At 40.1% G+C, this 18827-nt stretch overlaps 1 protein-coding gene across 3 annotated transcripts in view; it reads right to left on the bottom strand.

The window, feature by feature from the left end:
• Window positions 1-11972: 11972 nt before the first annotated feature.
• The window catches only part of SERPINE2 (serpin family E member 2), a 79616-nt gene continuing 72761 nt past the window's right edge, over window positions 11973-18827 (bottom strand). For all 3 annotated transcript variants that reach the window (XM_043998741.1, XM_043998739.1, XM_043998740.1), the window contains exons 6-9: window positions 18545-18645; window positions 16431-16517; window positions 14432-14515; window positions 11973-12756 (exon numbers count right to left, since the gene is read on the bottom strand). In XM_043998741.1, coding sequence (XP_043854676.1) covers window positions 12719-12756; window positions 14432-14515; window positions 16431-16517; window positions 18545-18645 — 310 coding nt within the window. In that variant the 3' untranslated portion in view covers window positions 11973-12718. The remainder of the gene's footprint in view (window positions 12757-14431; window positions 14516-16430; window positions 16518-18544; window positions 18646-18827) is intronic.

Here is an 18827-nt window from a genome sequence, read left to right as displayed (position 1 = left end):
CTTAGACTCTGAAGTTACTACACTTTCCTTGTTAGCATGTTCAATAAGGAAGTTATTGTAAAAGTATATGCAGGCAGGTTAACGGATTCTGGAGGAGATTTGAATAACATTTCAAATTCTATTTTACCCTATGCCATATTTTTGTCCAAGTAAATTCTGAACATGGTAAAAACAACAAAACAAAACAAAAAAAACCCTGATGAATCATTTGTCAGAATAATGGAAGGTAGAATTTTGTGCCTCTTAAAAAAAATAACTTAGTTTGGATGGTTTGGCAAATGGAATCAACTGCCAGTTTATGTGGGTAGTGATGCTAGAAATAGATCTCTGATATTTCTTACAACTCTAAATTCTATATGATCCTTAGATGAGTGAAATCCATGGTTATGGCCGACCTAATGTTGGCACTAATTACCAGAAGAAAGTTGCAAAATGAGCTAATTGTTGTTTCTAGCACATCTAGAATTTTTTAAACATTTGATTAAAATGATCAAATATTTGACAAAAATGGTGGTAAACATCGTGTGTGTGTGTGTGTGTGTGTGTGTGTGTGTGTGTGTGTGTGTGTGTGTGTGTGAAGGAAACCAGACCCAGAGCTGTTACCCATGTATGTACAGTATGTACATACCAGATATGGCATAACCACTTCCTTGTGACACTTTCTGCTTTGCTAAATGAACAGTGACAGGACTGGCATGGACCTTTTCTGAAACTACCACCCCAGCCCTGAGTCCTCTCCAGCTTCCATTCAAAACAATTCCACCATATCTTAATTGTATCTCTGGTCAAATGACTGGCAATAGCCATGGCGTTGGGCATCCTGCAGCCAGGGCCATTTGAGGGGTGCTCCTATACCTTGTGAGGAGATAAGTGTATTGACATAGACATTGAGATTTAAATGATGTTAGTATCCAATCATCAGCATGACTTGTTTTTGAAGAAGGTAAAACCTTCATCTTTAAAAAGGAAATAGTGTAACCTAAATGATTAATTAACCATTCAGCTGGCGGAGAAAGTCTAGCAGATATCTTAGATAATCCAAAAACCTTGTTAGTCCTTAATGAGAAGAATTCAATGTAGATTCCCTTGCTCATATACACATACACACATATATACATCCACATCCACATATACATATATATTTACATACATATACACACACATATATATGTATAGAGTCTTCTAATGACCTAAAAATAGAAAATATTTGGTTCACTTGTTCATTTCTCTGTGTGTATATATATACATATTTTCTCTATATATATATCATATATATACCTATCTCCCATATATATATATATCCTATATCTATCTGATAAATATCTATCTATAGATATGTCATATACAGATAGATATTAACTATATATACCTAGATAGATCTATGTAAATAGATATAGATATAGGTCTATATAGATTGATCTATATCTATCTATCTATCTATCTATCTATCTATCTATCTATCTATCTATCTATCTATCTATCTATCTATCTATCTATCTATCTATCTATCTATCTATCTATCTATCCGGGGTAGCTAGGTGGCACAATAGATAGAGTGCTGGGCCTGGAGTCAGAAAGACTCCTTTCTGAGTTAAAATCTGACTTCAGACACTTACTAGCTATGTGACCCTGGGCAAGTCATTTAACCCTGTTTGCCTCAGTTTCCTCTTCTGTCAAGTGAGCTGGAGAAGGAAATGGTAAAGCACTCCAGTATTTTTGCCAAGAAAACCCCAAGTGGGTCACAAAGAGTTGAACAGAACTAAAACAACTGAACAACTCTTTATATCTATGTGTGTGTGTATGTGTGTGTGTGTATATATATATATATATATATACACACACACACACATATATGCATATACATATGCATATATACATACAACTATATATAAAGATGCATATATATACATCTTTATATATCTCATGTATATGTACTTATCTACCTATCCATCCATCCATCCATCCATCCATCCATCCATCCATCCATCCATCCATCCATCCATCCATCCATCCATCCATTTATCATCCATCTAGATGAAAAAGTCTACTGTAGTAAAGCATTTACCAGGGCTTGTAGAAAGATGACTTCATGTTAGAACGAAGAGGACCCAAGATCCCTGCAAACACTCCATCTGGCCATAGATATGCACTATTCTATTAGGCCATAGAAATAATACTTTCTAGACTCTTCCACCCAACCTAAGAATCCACAGAAGGAACCCCAGAGTCCTGAGGAGACCCTGAGACAGACAAGTCATGAAGCATGCCTAGAGACAAAAGCAGAGGTCCAATCAAAAGCTCCTGGAGTTTTGGGGGGCAGTCCCAGCATTCCCTTTCTGTGCTTCACATAGCCAAGGTTGGTTTGCAATGCCCTGGGAGTGTAGTTGCAGGAGAGCAACTTTGGGACTTTGGGAAGGTAATGGTCAGATTCATCACGGCACTCCTTGCCCAAGCCTCCTATAGAAATGAGTAATCTTGGGGTATTCTGAGTATGGTAGCTTCAAGGCCTTCCTGGTAGGTCCAGCCTAGCACTCCAGCAAATAGTTTGAGAGCCAGTCCAGGTGTAACAGGGCTAGGCTAGCCCTGGCCTAGCAGAGAGAGCAGCCTCGATGTTCCAAGCAAGGTTCAATTGAGCCCCAGTGGCCCCAAGTCAAGCTGCACAAGAAAAGCTCTAGGCAGAATTCAGCCTAAGCAGTCCCTGATACCTGTGGTGGGAGCCAGTAAAAGAATAACTTGTCAGCCCAACAGCAGGGAAAGGGTCCCAGGTGGAGATTATGACATAAGAGGACTTGAAGCCTTGTGCTAACGGAGCCCCAGAATCCCTTTAAAGAAGAAACCTGGGGAGCTAGGTGGCGCAGTGGATAGAGGCCCTGGGTTCAGGAGGACCTGAGTTCAAATCTGGCGTCAGACACTTGACAACTTACTAGCTGTGTGACCCTGGGCAAGTAACTTAACCCCAATTGCCTCACACACACACATACACAAAAAGTAGGAATGGGCCAGGTTATAAAAGCCAAACAGGTTATTTCATATTTGATACTGTAATAGGGGGTCATTGGAGTTTATTTAATAGTGTTTTGGTGTTGTGTTTTTTTTGTTTTGTTTTTGGTGAGGCAATTGGGGTTAAGCGATTTGTCCAGGGTCACACAGCTAATAAGTTGTCAAGTGTCTGACGTCGGATTTGAACTCAGATCCTCTTGACTCCAGGGCCAGTGCTCTATCCACTGCGCCACCTAGCTGCCCCTGAGGGCCAATATAATTTTTAAATGACAATGCTATGTAAATTAATTTACTAGTTCAATACTATTCCAATCAAAAGCCCAAGAGGACATTTTATAGTTAGAAAAATAATAACAAAATTCATACACACATCGTATTTTGTAAATTGGAGACAATAATTAACGCATGGTTGCTGAAAGTTGAATTAAAAATTTAAAAATTAAGGTGGGATATAGGATTCATTTAAAAAAAGATTTGCTTTACAGAATGCTTAGCTACTCTATTAAGCAAGATATACTTCTACTTAAAAGAAATTAAGATTTGATTATATCAATTACATAGATATAAGATTCAGTTTATTGAATACAAGCTGATAGCATGTGGGGCTGACAGCAGTAACAATAAGGAGAATAGTATAGTAGAAATATGATTAATTGCCATGAAGGTATAGTTTCTGGCAATTATGTCCATGAAGTTCCTCCCTAATTTTTATTATCTGAGATCTTAAGTAATAGCTTCAAGTTTATTCTCTGAGTGGGTTTAGGAAGAATCAATCAATCAACAAAACTTATTAAGCACCCACTATTTGTCGGGCACTATGGTAAGTGATGGAAATACAAAAAGAAAACTTAAAAAGTCCCTGCTCTCAAGGGTACAGCTGTAATGGAAAAGACAATTTGTATACATTATACAGAATATATAAAACTTTAAGAAACACTATTATTGTCGTTCATCCTTTGTTTTTGTTTTTGTTTTTGTTTTTGCAGGGCAATGAGGGTTAAGTGACTTGCCCAGGGTCACACAGCTAGTGTCAAGTGTCTGAGGCCAGATTTGAACTCAGGTACTCCTGAATCCAAGGCTGGTGCTTTATCCACTGCGCCACCTAGCTGCCCCCTCAACATTCATTTTTGTAAGATTTTGTCACTCTCTTTTCTTGAGTCATCAAAATCCAGTAGTGAAACAAAAGTCAGAAGGACTGGCTATGGCCCGGAATGCAGTGAATGACCTTGGTGTCTTTGATGTCTGACCAAGCTCTCTATGCTCCACAGAACCTGCTTCAGCTGCCTTCGTGGCCATTGGAACAAGTCGTTCTCATCTTCTCATTTTAAGTAAGTCTTCATATACTTGGGGTAGACATCCCCCTAATTCACTGAACCTGTCAGTTACCCTCAACCTGGTTTAGCCCATCTGTCAAGGTGGTTTACCAGGGTGTGACCACTGAGCATGCTACAATTTCTTTAAGGCACGGGTGAGAGTTGGCTGAATCAGGTGAACACCAAAGGTAGATGTGCTATCCTGAAAAGGACTTGGGAAGTCCTCACACCAGAGATGCTAGTCCTTCCTGAACACCCCACACATCCTAAGAACAACTATTAGGACCAAGAGAATAGAATATTATATCTAGTCCCTTCTCCACTAACGAGCTGCTATGTTCTGGACATGTAGTCTAGACCAGATTCAGTCCTGGAAGTAGTTGGGCTACAATGAGAGTAGTTAGACTGCTTTTTCTCATACTTTATGGTTCTTAAGACCCCCTACCTTGGTTATCTGGGGTGGGGGGAATTACTTATAACTTTAAAGTTGGTTCAGGTCTAAGATCTTTCAAAAATAGAATAGAAAGGCAGTCACTGTACAATGTATTTCAAGTATGGGAAGCATTTGTTTCCTATAAAAAAGAAATGATAAAGCAAATCTCCTGTGTACCTCTTTCAATTTCTCATTTCCTTTCTGAAACAAAATAAAATGTCCAACATAGAACATTTATAAACACATATTTGACAAAAACAGACTTGAACAGATGGCAGTAAAACAATTATGTTCTACTAGGAAGTTGAAACAAATATTAAGGTTAAAACTTAAACTAAATATGAAGCAGTTTGAATTGTTGTTGCTTAGGCACTGCGTATTCTACCTTGATTGTGCACTGTTTAAACAAACTGGTTCATGCCACCTAATAAAACAGTCCAGGCTTGAGCCAAATCTCTTAGTTGTACTTGTTTCCAAAAGTGCTAGAATAATTGTTGGGGACTCCTCCCTTTGCTTTCAGTCAGCTCTAACCCAAAGGACCCAGGACCTCTGGACCACTAGAACTCACAAGCTCACCTCTATACCTGGACATGTCTATCTATCTTGAGACAGATGCTTATTCATCCAAGATTGGGAAAGAACAAACACAAAAAAGGCAGCTCCAAACCCAAGCTTATGTTTAGCTAAGCTAAACATGAACTTTAGATATCATATGCTCATGGATGTCTGGTAACCAGGGTGGAAGAGAGGGCTCAATATTGAATCAGAGGTTATTATTCATCAGCCATGTTATAGAGGGGCTTTCTCTGGTAAATGGGTTGGACCATTTGACCACTGAGGACACTTTTCCCTCTCAAATTCTATGATTCCATGATTCTATAAGTTATCAGTTCTTTCTGTTCAGCTGCCATTAAGGGGATTGTTTTATCATCTCAGACATCTAGCCCTTTTGCCCTGTTACACACAGCTGGAAGCAGCCAGGAAAACACCTCTGTATATGCCAAGATGTGGCCTCAGTAATTATATGGAAAACAAATATGAAATTGCATATGAAAAATAAATATAATTTGTTTTGTTTGTTTGTTTGTTGCAGGGCAATGAGGGTTAAGTGACATGCCCAAGGTCACACAGCTATAAGTGTCAAGTGTCTGAGGTCGGATTTGAACTCAGGTCCATCTGAATCCAGGGCTGGTGCTTTATCCACTGCACCACCTAGCTGCCCCAAAAATAAATATAATTTGGGGGAGAGAAGACACTAGTATCTGGGGGAATTTATAGAGGTTTCCTATAGAAGGTGGTGTGTGAGCTGAATTTTGAAGGAAACCAAGGATTCTAAGAGGTGGGGTTGAAAAGGAAAAGCATCAGGGGGCAGCTAGGTGGCGCAGTAGATAAAACACGGGCCCTGGATTCAGGAGGACCCGAGTTCAAATCCAGTCTCAGACACTTGACACTACCTGTGTGACCTCAGGCAAGTCACGTAACCTTCATTCCCTGAAAAAAGGGGGGGGGGAAAGAAAAGGAACAGTATTCTAGGTATGAAGGATGGTCAAAGCAAACCCACAGAGACAAGAGATGGAGCATTACTTGTATGGAACAGCAGGTAAGCCATTATGACTGGATCCTAGAGTACAGAGTGGGGAGTAAGGTGTAAGAAGACTAGAAAGGTAGCAAGGGGCCCATTTGTGAAGAACTTTCTATTTCAAACAAGATTATATTTTATCCTGAAGGTAATAGGGAGCCCCCAGAATTTGTTGAGTAGGGATTTGAAGTTATCAGACTTGTACTTTAGGAAAATCATTATGTATGCCATCTTTTTCCTTTTACTCTTCTCTGGGTTCTGGAGTTGGTCAGATATCCCATAAGAAGGGAAGTATAAAGATAGGAAATGGTTGGGTTTCCATTGTGCCATGGCACGATTAGACTTGAACCATTTAATCTGTGAGCATTAGCACTGTGCTTGGTATTACCCAGAGAGGTGAGTATGCTCCAGTTACTTCCCATTCCAGTCACAACCTGTATCTATTCTCTGTCCAGCTCTGTTCTCCAAGATTGCTCAGGGGTCTAGAGGAAGATTAGAGATTCTCTCCTGTTTCCAAAGTGTTATGGGAGCAGAAAAGGGCCCTTTGAAAGCTAGGGCTGCATTGATGGGTTATGGCCCCAGAAAGTATAGTCTGAAGAGGCAAAGGAAACAGTATGAGAACACCAACATAGCCACAGTCCTGGATACTCGAGGAGCATAGATCTGGAACTAGAAGAAACTTCTAGTGGCCATCTAGTCTAGTCATATTTCTGGGAAATGTCCAGGATGGGGTTAAAATACCTGAGAGGAGGGGGCGGCTAGGTGGCACAGCGGATAAAGCATCCACTCTGGATTCAGGAGGACCTGAGTTCAAATCCGGCCTCAGACACTTGACACTTACTAGCTGTGTGACCCTGGGCAAGTCACTTAACCCCCATTGCCTGCCAAAAAAACCCAAAACAAACCAAAACAAAAAAAACCCTGAGAGGATTATAGTAAACTGGATAAGAGGTCACTCACATGTACTACAAATGAGGAACCAAAAAAAAAAAAGGATCTCATTTAATAGGTGAGGAAAGTGACAGCTCAAGAGGTTAGATGACTTGTCAGTGGGCACATAGCTAGTGTCAGATGTGAGATCTGACCTGTGTCCTTTGACTCCCAAGTAAAGGGTCTTTCCACCATACCAGAAAGACCACTCACCCAGGATATGTCCGCAGAAGCCATACAAGCTTAAACAGACCTCATCTATTTTTCTAGAAGTTCTTTCCAGTTGGTCTCAGGAGGTGGGCAGAACTATGTAAGAATAGAGTGGAAATCAAAGATGAAAACAAATCTCCTGTGTACCTTTTTCAATTTCCCTGTTTCCTTTCTGCAGCACTCATAAGTACTAAGCTAATACTATACAGGTTTTTCATTTTCAGAAGAACAGAAAATTACAGGGAGTACAAAGGGCCACTCCCTTGTGTCCTTTTGAAAAGCTCTCTCATGAATGATTTTTCAGGTGGCTTGTTTCCAATTGCCTTCCAAGGACAAAGACTTTTGTAGGCCATCAACAGCATACAGCTTTACATTTATTTGGGTCAACACCTCCTCTCTAACATTTTTCAATCTATTGTGTTCCAGGCCCAATCGAAAGCACCACACTTGCTCAATGTGGAGATGAGTGGGTCTACCTGTCATTGTCCTTCCCATCTACCACGGTTACTCTTGAAAATTGCCTGTCTTCCCTTCAAACTCAGCATGACATCTAATCTGTGTGAGAAACTGTTTGCTTTGTATGTTTAATTGCTCGCACAAGCCCATATGCACACAAGTGCAGGCAAACACACACAGTGTCAATATCACCATCCCCCAGTGGACTGTAGTTTGTTTGGTTTTTTTTGTCTTCAAATCTTTTGAGTTTATTCAGTTTTCTGGAATGCAGTCCTCTACCTCAAACAGCACCTGCTTTAAACTCTCTGAGATAGGAATTGTTTTATTCTATCTCCAGTGTTTAGTACAGTGCCAGGTGCATACTAGGTACTTAATTTATATTTATTCACTGATTGATGCTCTAGGCTTCCCACTGCATTTTGGGGGGGGGGGCAGGGCAATGAGGGTTAAGTGACTTGCCCAGGGTCACACAGCTAGTAAGTGTCAAGTGTCTGAGGCCGAATTTGAACTCAGGTCCTCCTGAATCCAGGGCCAGTGCTTTACCCACTGTGCCACCTAGCTACCCCCTCCCACTGCATTTTGAAAATTTCTTAGACACAGGAAGCATGGGGTTGAAATGCCTGAGGGTATTACTGTAAACTGAGCAAAAAGACACACATATGTACTTCAATTGAGAGACTTAAAAAAGAGAAGCCAGTTTTGCAGCTAGTTCTGGGGTGTTTTGCTTGCTTTCTGATCCTTTCAGGATTCTAACTGACAAGGTTGGTGTGACCTGCTGGCGTGGCTCTGGTGGTATGGCTGGCCGTAGTACTTAAGATGGTGAGAAGGAAGAGTGTGCTGGGACTAGCACCCATAGGTATTAAATTGAGGATTATTCCAAGGCAAACTAGAACAAAGGAACCAATGTCTATTTCTTTCTTCCCTAAGATAATTTGAAACCAGGACACAGAGTGATTTCCTACCAGGGTCTTAGCTATGGAGCCCAGAGCAATAAGGTCTGGTAAATATTCAGGTATTAATGGGAGTGACAGTATCTTTAAGTTTACACAGTTACTTTGGTTTTCACTCTAGTAGAAATTCCACTTGATACCTGAGAGAGTACAACTTTGGGGTCACACTGAGAAAGGAAAGCAAAACATTAGGATCCAGGGAAGTGGGGACAAAAGTAGCCTAGACATTTATGAATTGTTAAAAGCCTGGGAGTGGGAAACAGGAGAAGCTTTGTTGATACCTTCACATATAAAGTGAGCTTTAACTACCATTTAGTGGCTTAATTAGATGGAGCAAACCTAGTGTTGGTATGGAAACCACAAAAACCTAGTTGAATGAGTACGGCTCAAGCCTAGTGCACCCCCAGGTTGTTTACCTCCATGCAGCATATCACTGGGGCAGCTGTGTGGTTCAGTGGATAGAGCACTGGCCCTGAAACTGGGAGGACCTGAGTTCAAATTTCACCTCAGACACTTACTAGCTGTGTGACCCTGTGCAGGTCTCCAGTCTTCATGATCTGTATCTTGCCACTGGACCTAGATGTCTCTGGAGGAGAGAGTGAGATTGATGACTTTAAACAGCCTTCCCTCACTTAAATCCAATTTGGTGCACGTCACGACGTACCTCCCAATGTCATAGTCCTCTTTGAGAAAGAAGGACAAACATGCACACCACCATAGCCTTCTTAAGTCATGCCCTATCCCTAATTAAGCTGTCCTCCCAGGAAGTAAAGTCTATCCAATGAGCAAAGTGTTTTATGCATAATTTATACAAGTAAGATCAGATTACTTGGAGCTAATCTTTTTTTACTTGAGCTATTTGATTTAGAATTTTAGCTCTTAAATCTTACAAATGGTTTTCCTATTAATCTTCTCTAGTCCTTACCTACTACCTTTTAAAAATGTTTTCTTTACTATATTTTAAATTAGCAATAAAGCAAGCAAAACCATTGCACCTTGAAGTATTAAGGAAACTTCCATACACATGACCTCTCCCTCCCCAACATTTTTAAAGAGATATCCAGCTTAATCCAGACCAGTTCGGCCACTGAATATTAGAAGCAATGCCAAACAAAAGGTCGGAGTCAAACTTTGGGAGGGATGGAAGGTGCGTAGTTGGGGTGGTGAACCCAAGGAGAAAGGCAGTAAGAAAGTAGGTTAGTGTTGGAAAACTGAGTCTGGGCACCTTGAAATTATCTGTATTTTCATATAATCAGATTAGTTCCAGTGCTGTGAAATCTACAAATTAAAATATAACTAAATGCTAAAATAGATGTTGGGAGACTATATAAGAATATCTCATATTTACTTAGCAGATTGGAAATTTTTCTTACAACTACATCAAGGTAAGTAGCTTAGCATTCTTGTTATTCCTTTTTTTTTTTTTTTTTTTTTTTTGGTAAGGCAGTTGGGGTTAAGTGACTTGCCCAGGCTCACACAGCTAGTAAGTCTCAAGTGTCTGAGGGTCAGATTTGAACTGAGGTCCTCCTGAATCCAAGGCCGGTGCTTTATCCACCGCGCCACCTAGCTGCCCCTTTGTTATTCCTTTTTTAAAGATAAAGAAATTGAGAGTCACCTGTGGCCCACAGTTGGCATGTGACAGAGTTGGGATGACAACCCAGGTGATTTGATTTCAAATCAAGCATTCTTTTCAATATTTCGATCATGTTGCTCAATTTCCACAAGCCTCAGAAATAAGTCCAACTGCATCAATGAGAACAAGTCACAGTGGAACTGTCCTTCATTAAGTAACTTCATTAATTTAGACCAGTTGGAAAGGAAACCAGTTCAAATTGTAGTGGAACAATCATTAGAAGTAAGGATACTTGGGTTCTTTACTAGCTAGATAACCCTAAGTCTCGACTCCTTCATCTCTGAGATGAGGAGGTTGGATTGTGGTCTCTAAAGTTTCTTTGCTGAATCCCATGATGATTCCATAATGATCTAAATGGGCCTCAGTTTCCTCATTTGTAAAAAGAGGGAAAGGGAGACCATATACTTTCTATGGTTTTCTTTCCAGCTCTAAATTCATTTCTAGATGGAAGCAGAGGATAAGGGAAACCAGGTAAGCGTCTTATAGATTCAAGTAATTTAATAAACCACTGAGAAATGCATGTAATCACCACACTTTTGCATGTAAACAGCTGGTGAGAGAAGCCCTGCAGTCAACTCCAAGGCCTTCCTCCTTGAATTAAGCATTCCTCTTGCTTCTATTCTTTGCGTAGCCAGCGATATTTTTAAAATAACTGATGTAAAGCAGTAAACTTCCACTCAGTCAGCACATAGGCATTATCGCTAGTTGTAAATTAGCTTAGTCCCAAGTCTGAAGTTTTCATGTACACAAAGAAAGGTGACAAATAGAGCCTGGGGACTGAAGAGGTGTGTGTGTGGGGAACGCCCAGGAGAAAAGTCATACTCTTAAATTGTGGTGAGAAACCTTTAAAAGTATTATGACTGTATTGGGCATACTTAGGGTTTCAAGAAATCTCTTAATCAAAATGGAAAGGAATTTGTGGCATCATTAACCTTACAAAATTGTTTAGAAGTTTAACTTAGAAAACTAGGACCCCAAACAGCATGGAAAGAGTCTTGGCATAAAAAGGAAAAAAAGGAAAAAAACAAACAAACCCCACTCCCCCAAGTTGTCAAAGTCATAACTTTTTCTTTTGGTCCAGAGGAGTCTCTTCCCTTTGCTGGGAGCCTAAATAGAATTTCTCTTGGGGTTGGGGGAGGGTGGGGTGAGGGTGGCAGAAGAGATTAGCATGGGCCACCTTTCAGACTGGTCTTCTGCAATCCTGGATGAACAAAGAGGCACTGAAGGACCAAATGAAGTTTTAGCTGTCGGGCCTCGAAGAAAAAGGAGATGAGCGATCTGGAGGTGTTGGATTTTTTTGTTGTGTTGGTAAGGGCAGAGGTTCAGAGGGAAAAGTTTGCTGTCAGATCAAAGTATTTATTACTGCTCTGTGGTCCTACTCACACAAGTCTTTTGTCTTATTTTCAAAGGCTAGAAAAAAGAGCAAAGGATTTTTGGGGGGTGAGGGTTGAAGGAGCATTTTCCCCCACTGTTTACAAACACTTTATTGTTTCCTTTGTACAAAATACAAAAATGCAAGTCCAGGAAAGAACACACACCAGCAAGGGCAGGCCTACCACAGAGCAGCAAACCTTGTCTAGCAAAGACACCATTGGTTCATTAAACTTTATTTTTAGTGAATACATGCATTATAGAAAACAAAAACAAAACACACAAAAGGCTGAGAGCTGAGTTATTTCAGTCCCCCAAATATTTATCATCAAGTCTTTGAGGGGCAAAGAAGAGAATTAAAAAGGCATCCAACAATTTTTTTTTTCCACAGAAAAAAGTCAACACTACCACAAAATTTTTAGTCACACTGGTTAAACGCTTTTGTCCCAAGTCACGGCTTAAAAAATTGTTTTTGTTTGTCTTAAATCCTGAAACTGACAGTAAATACTCAAGAGGTTTGTTAGCCTAGGTAACCATTCAGTAGTCTGAAGAATCTTTTAGACATTTTGAGGTCTTAAGCCTTTCTATTCACTCCTTGCAGTGTTCCAACCCTCCCCACCCTTTTCTCCCTAGGACACTTAGCCCAGAACAGCAATGCTTCTAACGATGGAGGCACTATTAAAAAACCCAGCCAAATTTCCTAAGACCTAATTTTGGAACAGAATCAGAGTAATGTACAAAAATATTCAACAGAACTATTAAAGATGTAGTCAAGAAGTCTTTCCTCCATGGCAAAGGAGTCTTTGCTTCTCAAAGAAAAACTGCATTTTTTTTGCATATTCTTTAGGGTTTGTTTATTTGTCCCATGAATAAAACTGCACCTAGAAGAGTAAAAAGGGAAAGAAAAAAAAAAGCCTGTTACACAGTTTATGAAAAAACTCTCACTCCTTATTCATTCATTTGTTAATTTTTTTTTTTTTTTGAGACTAGGTATCCCTGTCTAGTCTAGATGTGAAGTACACTGGACTCTACATCAAAGGCATGGAGATGACCTTGGGTTCTCAAAGGCTATGCTACTAGAACAGAAGCTATTATAGGTCCTCAGAAGCTGCAAACACCCAGTCCAGGGCTGGCATCCAGCTGGAGGCTGAGGACCTGCTTTTTATCAGTGGGGTAGTTGGCCGCCAGGTTAGAAAAGTCTTTGGCTGTAGCAACCTATGAAACTACATATCAAGGCATACAGGAGTTGTAATAAAAGGAATCCAAACATTGGATTCCTCCAAACTTGCCTATCATAAAACCTGAATGTGCGCTCTGATCACTAGATCATAAAGTTGGGCTTGTTTCATTCTTTGTACCTGCACATACAAAACCAAGCACACAATAGGCCCATTAAAAATGGTTGCTGGGGCAGCTAGGTGGCAGAAGTATGTATGTGTGTATTAGAAATATCTCTATACCCATATCTCTATCTCTATCTCCCTACTCTCCTTCCAGAGAAATTTCATTTTAGGAGCTTGGCCTGTATTTGGATCAATAACAGCAATCTGGTAAAGACACAGTAGGGTAAAGCCTTCAGAGACCCATAGTCAATGAGCATGTTAAGCATGGGTTGGAGTATTGTAACATGCTCACAGATGTTACACAAAAATGTGAAATTTCTTACCAAATTTGAATGTTGTCTCTAAGCCTTTGGAAAATCCTGGTGCTTTCAGCAAGTCCATCAATCATGCCTTTAAAATGCTATGATGGGGGGGGGCGGCTAGGTGGCGCAGTGGATAAAGCACTGGCCCTGGATTCAGGAGTACCTGAGTTCAAATCCAGCTTCAGACACTTGACACTTACTAGCTGTGTGACCCTGGGCAAGTCACTTAACCCCCATTGCCCCACAAAAAAAAAAAATTTAAAAAAAATGCTATGATGGGGGGGGCGGGGCAGCTAGGTGACGCAGTGGATAAAGCACCAGCCCCGGATTCAGGAGGACCTGAGTTCAAATCTGACCTTGGACACTTGACACTTACTAGCTGTGTGACCCTGGGCAAGTCACTTAACCCTCATTGCCCCCCCAAAAAATGCTATGATGGGGGACAGCTAGGTGGCACAGCGAATAAAGTACCAGCCCTGGATTCAGGATGACCTGAGTTCAAATCCGGCCTCAGATACTTGACACTTACTAGCTGTGTGACCCTGGGCAAGTCACTTAAACCCGCACTGCCCCACAGAAAAATAAATAAATAAAAATAAATTCTACGATGCCTGCTCTAAACTATCACAAAATTAACCCACCTACAATTCTGCCAAAATTTGAAAGGTCCCATCATTCTCTGGCACCTTGCTGCCACAAATGAGCTCTTGCCACAAAGTTTCCCTAGATCTAAAAAAAATGGCACCCTAAAGGTCTTCAAGGTATACAAAAGCTAGGTAATCACTGTCATAGTAATTACAGTACCAAGCTGAACACCCCTTGAGCTATAAGGCTTGATTCAGCTACACTCCTCACACACTTCTTGGAATACCAACATTCAGTCCATGATCAAATCAATAGTAATCACTTACCTGTGGGATTGTGTCGAATGAAAAACAGAAATGGTCTATCTACTATAAACCAAGGAGGTGATGACCTGGCTATTAGAATGGCAGCTAAAAAAGAAAGAAAGGAGAGAAGGCATTAGGAACCAAGAGAAAAATGTCAGTAATCTAACAAGACATAGTGGGGAAGGGACTGGGACGGGATTAATATTTCTTTTACTAGACAATTGAGTTACACCAGCTATTTCCCCCCTACCCCATGTGGAATGGTTCAATATGGCAACACCTTTGCTTATTCCATTTCCTTTGTTTATAATGCTCCCTACCCATTTAGTCTTTGAACCTGTGAACCATCCTTCAAGGCCTTCCTCAAGCCTGCCACCTCTATGAAATCTTCTCTGACCTGTCTAGTTCACTATGACTCCTCCTTTTATATCACATAAATGCCACTTATTTTGCATTGATTATATAAAATCTTGCGAATAAATTTATTTTTTTGTGACTACATCTAGTTTTCCTCTAGTCTAGTCTATAAGGTCATTGAAAATAAGGAGGGTGCTTTCTTTTTTCTTCAACTACAGTTTTGCCGTGATACATTTATATTTTCTCAAATGTTAGTCAAACAGCAACTTTTTTCCCCTTCCTACTCAGTTCAGAGACCATTACTAAGAATCAAATGTTTACATAAAATTCAAAATATAATAATTTACAAAAGAAGAAAGCATGCCTTTAGACTTTCCTAACTTCAAGACATTCTGGATTTTTACCATTATTCTTTAAAATACAACTGAAAACAAACTTTACTCAAGGAAGCTCATCAAATCTGGATTAGGGCTACGAGTGAAAGCTTACAGAGACCAAAATGTATTAAGGAAAGATGCAACTCTTATGAAGGTCTGTACTTTGTGCTACTGCATGGTTTGGGGGAAGTGCTATAGTTAAAAAAAAAAAAAAAGCTACATGTACTTGTCTCCCCATCAAATGGGGAGTAGAGATTGTTTCAATTCTTTGTGCTCAGTTTCCAGTGGAGTATCTGGCACATAGTAGGTGCTTAATCAATCCAATTGCCAGGCAGTCTGAGGTATTTGGGATATATGTACAAGAATGGAAGAGTTTCTATTTCCCAGGAGCTCACATTCTAATCACTAATGCTCACTGATTGATGATAGACAGATGAAGAAATTAAATGAATGATCCCAGTGATTTTTGCTCTTCTCCTACATTACTCAAACCATGAAGGGAAAAAGTAGATTTGGTGTCATGATGATCAAGACTGGAAAAATGACTCAAATATACTTAGTCATGGAGAGTTATGTAATATAGTCTCTGTTTCTCTAATAATAACGATAACAAGCATTTATATCACATTTTAAGGTTTGCAAAGTGCTTTACATATTATTTTATCTGATCCTCACAGTAACCCTGGGAGGTAAGTGCTATTTTCCATTGCCATTTTACAGATGAAGAAACTGAGGCAAACAGAGGTTAAGTGATTGCCCAAGGTAATACAGCTATTAGGTGTATCTGAGGCTGGATCTGAATTCAGGTCTTTCTGGTTCCAGGTCCATGGCACTATCTAGATGATTCTTTCTGTCTGTCTGGCCTGTCTTTACCTCCAGCTTTCTGGGCTGTTAACTCTGTGAGGACGGGGACTGGGGCTTCTCTAAACTTTCCCTCTTCCCTAGTATGGTGCCCTGCACATAGGCGACTGTCAATGAAAGGCTATTGAATGTATGAACTACACAGCTGGGATTCATCAGACGGATATCTGATGTCTGATGAATCGATAGAAAAGGAGGATAGAAAAGGAGGTTACTTTGCACTAGGAGCAAGTTTCTGAGAAAGAATACATTCTTCTATCTATGGATCATGGTCTGAAAAGCTCGGCCTTCCCTAGGATCCAAAGTGAAGGAAGACTGAGAGAGCAGGAATGAGCCTGCTAACAGGAGGGCCCTCTTGCTCATCAGTTGGATGAAGGCTGTGCTCTCAGGGCAGCTGGTGCATGGCATCCACAGTCAGGACTTACTTGTTGCTGCAGAAGCTTTGGTACCATCTTCACTCACTTCAATTTTTGCTTTTTGCAAGATGTGAGAAACGTGAAGTTTTCCTGTTCCTGTTCAGGCAAAACAAAGGAAGATCGAATTTTAAGTCAAACCACTGCTGGTCTCTTTGTGTACAAAAGTCATGGACGTTGTTATTCTTACAGACCACTAGGTGGTGCAGGGGATAGAATGCTGAACCTGGAGTCAGCCAGAACTGAGTTCAAATCCAACCTCTGATATTTAATAGGTGTGAGACTGGCCAAATTGCTTAACCTTACGTCTATGTTTCCTCATCTGTAAAGTGGAGATAATAGGGGCACTTACCTCCCCTCATGAGGATCAAATGAGATAATATTTGTAAAGCCTCTGGCACATAGTAGACACTATATAATTATTATTATTCTTGAAAGGGGCAGGGAAGATGATCTGGTTAGCCAATGACTGAAGCCTGTTATCTCAGTGTCACCTCAGGTGGCTTCAGTCTCTGCTGAATTATACAACAGTAATCTGAATTGGAAGGGACTTTAATGATCATCTTGTACAACCTCTTAGTTTTATAGATGGGGAAACTGAGAGCCAGAGAAGTGGCTTAGTGAGATGGGAAGTCATGTAGGAGAAGGAGTCACTGACCTTACACCTTTCATATAGAGGTGACTGATGCCCCATAGATCATGGAAGCATAAATTTTGAACTAAAGATATTACAGATGATCTAATCTAACTGCATTTTACAGAAGAGGAAAGTGAGGTTAGCTGTCTTGTCCAAGATCACACAGATTGTAAGAAGTAGGAATGGGGAATTAAACCCACGTTGTCTGACTCCAAATAAAGCATTGTTCTTCCTGCTGTACCCCAGTGCTTCTCTAAGAGTTTAAAGGCACTTTACCAGGGAGCTCTGTGCATAGAATTCCCACCACCATCAGCATCCATTTCACACACCAAAGGATGACAAAGTCATAGGCAGAGCACCCTCATTAAAGTGCACTGCCATACCTACATAGGCAGCTGCTGTTTCACAGTGTCAGGCACATTTGTCACCTGGGAGGAATATACAGCTGGGGTGGGGTGTGGATACCCATAGCTGTATCCTGGTGGATGAACCAATGATAACTGGGTGAGTTCTTAACCTTTGAGGGGAACACACACACATATTTAACCACAAATGCAGATATATGCAAAGTGTTTTAAAATAGTTTTACTTCCAAAAATGGAAGACAGCAAATTCAATTTTTAAAAGTTATACGTGTGTGTGTGTGTGTATGTGTGTGTGTGTGTATTGAGATCACACCTTTGAAATATTACTTTGAGGGAAAAAAGTTACATAAAGTGAGATGTGATAAGTATAATTTCATGTCTGTAAATCTTTTTTTTCAAGTCTGTAAATCTTAAAAGTGGTTGCAAAGGGAACATCCTTCTCTCAGTTCAAAGCAAACTCTAATCAAACTCATCTATGAGATCTCATTTAATATTTGTAGATATAAACATACCTGAAATAGAAACTTCTAGATTCAGGTTCTAACCCCATAGTTATCAACCTAACATTTTAGCATCTGGAAAGGCCAACAATAAACCCAGAGCTTCCAGATACTGGAAGGAATTTAAAAGAAAGAGTCAAATGGCTTGGAATGTGAACTTTACGAAATGAAAGTCTTCCCAGAACTTAAAGATAAGTTCTGATAACTTTAACCAGGCGTCTATATGAGATTTATCATCAACATCCTATTGGACCATTTTGTGATGTCTATAGCAAGAAAACTAAAATTTGAAGTGGTCCCTTTTAAAGCTGAAACACAAGCTAAATTATGGTTGCTTCCCAAATGACTGTGAAGGATCTACAATTCGCAGGTAAGAATTCCTTCCCTGTTCCTAGTCAGAATCTGCAAAGAACTTAGTAGGTACTTCGTAGAGACCTGCTGAGACAAACACAAAGGTTCAGTAACTTGCCCAAAGCATGTTGCCAGCAATTCTCAGATGTGGGATTTGAACCCATGTCTTCTTGATTTAAAGCCTAGCCTGCTATCCTATCCACTAGTGAGTGCCATGATGTCTCTACTCCTAACTGAAAACACAGGCTTATAACTAAAACTTGTCAAACATACTTGTAATTTTTGCAAAATTTGCCTTCGATGGTTCAAACATGTCAGTAATGCCCAAAGCCTCCAGGGATTCCTTCAGATCAAGTTTTGCTACTGCAGTGAATCTGGTATAAGAGAAGGAAATAAAAAAGGAACAAACATGTACTATTAGAAATCAACAAAGAAACAACTTAGGAAGTGGTTAGTACCCAGTGGCAAACTTTAAAAACAAGAATTTAAATGGGTATCTTTCAGCCCCCAATTTAAATATCAAGCAAACGGAAGCAATCTCTAACAATGACATTAC

Source organism: Dromiciops gliroides, chromosome 3, assembly GCF_019393635.1.
Source record: "Dromiciops gliroides isolate mDroGli1 chromosome 3, mDroGli1.pri, whole genome shotgun sequence".
NCBI classification, from domain to species: domain Eukaryota; kingdom Metazoa; phylum Chordata; class Mammalia; order Microbiotheria; family Microbiotheriidae; genus Dromiciops; species Dromiciops gliroides.
Note: the sequence above shows the minus strand (reverse complement) of the source record. Positions and strands in the feature narration are given on the sequence as shown.